The sequence below is a fragment of the Plectropomus leopardus genome, unplaced genomic scaffold, assembly GCF_008729295.1.
Source record: "Plectropomus leopardus isolate mb unplaced genomic scaffold, YSFRI_Pleo_2.0 unplaced_scaffold20832, whole genome shotgun sequence".
Lineage (NCBI taxonomy): Eukaryota > Metazoa > Chordata > Actinopteri > Perciformes > Serranidae > Plectropomus > Plectropomus leopardus.
The window spans coordinates 1-2808 of NW_024622531.1; the positions used below are offsets into that span (position 1 = coordinate 1).

The window sequence follows — 2808 nt, forward strand, 5'->3', positions numbered from 1 at the left end:
CAGCTATGATTTAGTGTTGTTGCCAAGCATGGTTAATGATTGTTTGTGGGTTTCCTTTAAACAGCTCTCTGTCTGTGTTTCAGCTTTACCCTCAGATGTACGAAAAGGGATTGTTGTTAAAAAAGAGGACAAGGAGGACCCAGAGCCCCCACACATTAAAGAGGAGCAAGAGGACCCAGAGCACCCACACATTAAAGAAGAGCAGGAGGACCCAGAGCCCCCACACATTAAAGAGGACCAAGAGGACCCAGAGCCCTCATACATTAAAGAGGAGCAGGAGGACCCAGAGCCCCCACACATTAAAGAGGAGCAGGAGGAGCTGTGGAGCAGTCAGGAGGGAGAGCAGCTTCAAGGTCTGGAGGAGGCTGATATCACCAAGTTCCCATTCACTCCTGTCCCTGTGAAGAGTGAAGATGATGAAGAGAAACCTCAGTCCTCACAGCTTCATCAAAGACTAACTGAACAGATGGAAACAGAAGCTGATGGAGAGGACTGTGGAGGACCAGAACCAGACAGGAACTCACATCCAGATACACATTTACAACCAGTTAGCAAAGATGGGACTGGAGAGTTTTCAGTTGCTGAGATTGAAGTCAGTATTGATGATTGGAAGGAGACCAGAGAACCACGGTCAGGTTTAAACTCTTTGAAAAACAATGGAGTTCCTGTCAGTGATTCCAGATGTAGTGCCGGAGAGAAACCATTCAGCTACTCTGACAGTGAGGAAAAAATTGCCACCAAGACATCTCTGAAGAAACACATGAGATCTCATACAAGACAGGAACCATTCAGCTGCACAGTTTGTGGGAAAGGATTTTTGCGCAAGGCATATCTCAGGAGACACATGACAACTCACACAGGAGAGAAACCTTTTAAGTGTTCTCTGTGTGATAAAGGATTTTTGTGCAGGCCACACCTGGAGCGACACATGACAATTCATACAGGAGAAAAACCATTCAGCTGCTCAGTCTGTGGCAAAGCTTTCAGTCAAAGTGGAATGCTGAAGCGACACATTAAATCTCACGCAGGAAAAAAGCCATTCAGTTGCTCATTTTGTGATCAAAGATTTTTGTGCAAGACATATCTGATTAGACACATGACTGATCATACAGGGGAGAAACTATTTAGTTGCTCAGTGTGTGACAGAAGATTTTTGTTCCGGTCAGATCTGAAGAGACACATGAAAATTCATACAGGAGAGAAGCCATATAGTTGCTCAGTGTGTGGTAAAGCGTTCCGTGAAAGTGGAACACTGAAGCAACATATGAAAACTCATACCAGGGAGAATCATTTTAACTGCTCTGTGTGTGATAAAAAATTCTCATGCAAGGCAAATATGTCAAGGCACATGACAACTCACACAGGAGAGAAGCCATTCAGCTGCAGTGTTTGTAACAAAAGATTTACCTGGCGTTTACAGCTCAAAAAACATAAATGTGTTGGTCATCAGACCTCACAGCTTCATCAAAGACAAATGGAACAGATGGAAGCTGATGGAGAGGACTGTGGAGGACCAGAACCAGACAGGAACTCACATCCAGATACACATTTACAACCAGAAGCTGAGGACAAGACTGGAGACTCTTCTGAACCTGAGATTGATGACAGTGATGATTGTAAGGAGACAAGAGAACCTCAGTCAGGCTTAAACTTTCTGAAAAATGATCACGTCAGTGAGAAACCGTTTAGCTGCTCAGAGTGTACAAAAGGATTTAGCAGCAAGGGAAATCTGAAGGAACACATGAGAATTCATACAGGAGAAAAACCATTCAGTTGCTCAGTGTGTGATAAGAGATTTTTGTGCAAGGCATATCTGATAAGGCACATGGCAACTCATACAGGAGAGAAACCATTCAGCTGCTCAGTGTGTGATAAAGCTTTTAGTGAAAGGGGAAATCTGAAGAGTCACATGAGAACTCATACAGGAGAGAAACCTTTCAGCTGCATAGTTTGTAAGAAATCTTTTACACAGAGCGGAAGTTTATACAAACACACGAAAAACCACAAAGGAGATACCAGCTGCAGCTGTAGTATTTGTGACCAAATATTCACTTCATTTCAACTACTTGTCATCCATCAGTGTGTTGGTGGTCAGTCCTCACAGCTTCATCAATCTCAGACTAAGGAGATCAGAGAGGCAGAACCTTCAGCCAGCAGCTCAACTCAACAGACGGAAACAGAAGCTGAGACTGATGACAGTGATGACTGGAAGGAGACTAGAGAACCAAAGTCAGGTTTAAACTCTCTGAAAAATGATCAAGTCCTTGTAATTGATTCAAGATGCAGTACTGGTAAGAAAAAATTCAGCTGCTCTGAGTGTGGAAAAAGATTTGGCACAAATTCAGAACTGACGACACACATAAGATCTCATACAGGAGAGAAAGCTTTCAGCTGCTCTGAATGTGGGAAAAGCTTTGACCGCAAGGACCATCTGCAGGAACACATGAGAACTCATACAGGACAGAAAGGATTTAGCTGCTGTGAGTGTGGGAAAAAATGTAGCACCAAGAAAAGTCTGACAACACACATAAGATCTCATACAGGAGAGAAACCTTTTAGCTGTTCTGAGTGTGGGAGAAGATATGTCTGCAAAGCAACTCTAGAGAGACACTTGAGATCTCATGCAGGAGAGAAACCTTTCAGCTGCTCAGTCTGTAAGAAATCTTTTACACACAGAGGAAATTTAGAGATTCACATGGCAGTCCACACAGGAGAGAAACTGTTCAGCTGCAGTGTTTGTAACAAAAAATTTGCCTGGCGCTGTCAGATCAAAAGACATAAATGTGTCCATAGTCAGTCCTCACAGCT

At 43.3% G+C, this 2808-nt stretch overlaps 1 protein-coding gene across 1 annotated transcript; it reads left to right on the plus strand.

Moving 5' to 3' along the window:
* Positions 1-28: 28 nt before the first annotated feature.
* LOC121965604 (gastrula zinc finger protein XlCGF57.1-like) lies at positions 29-2803 on the plus strand (the record flags this gene model as incomplete). The annotated part of the gene is made up of 3 exons (XM_042515738.1): positions 29-671; positions 1113-1821; positions 2608-2803. Coding segments are annotated over exons 1-3 (1548 nt in total), but the record flags the coding sequence as incomplete, so codon positions are not given.
* Between the last annotated feature and the right edge of the window lie 5 nt (positions 2804-2808).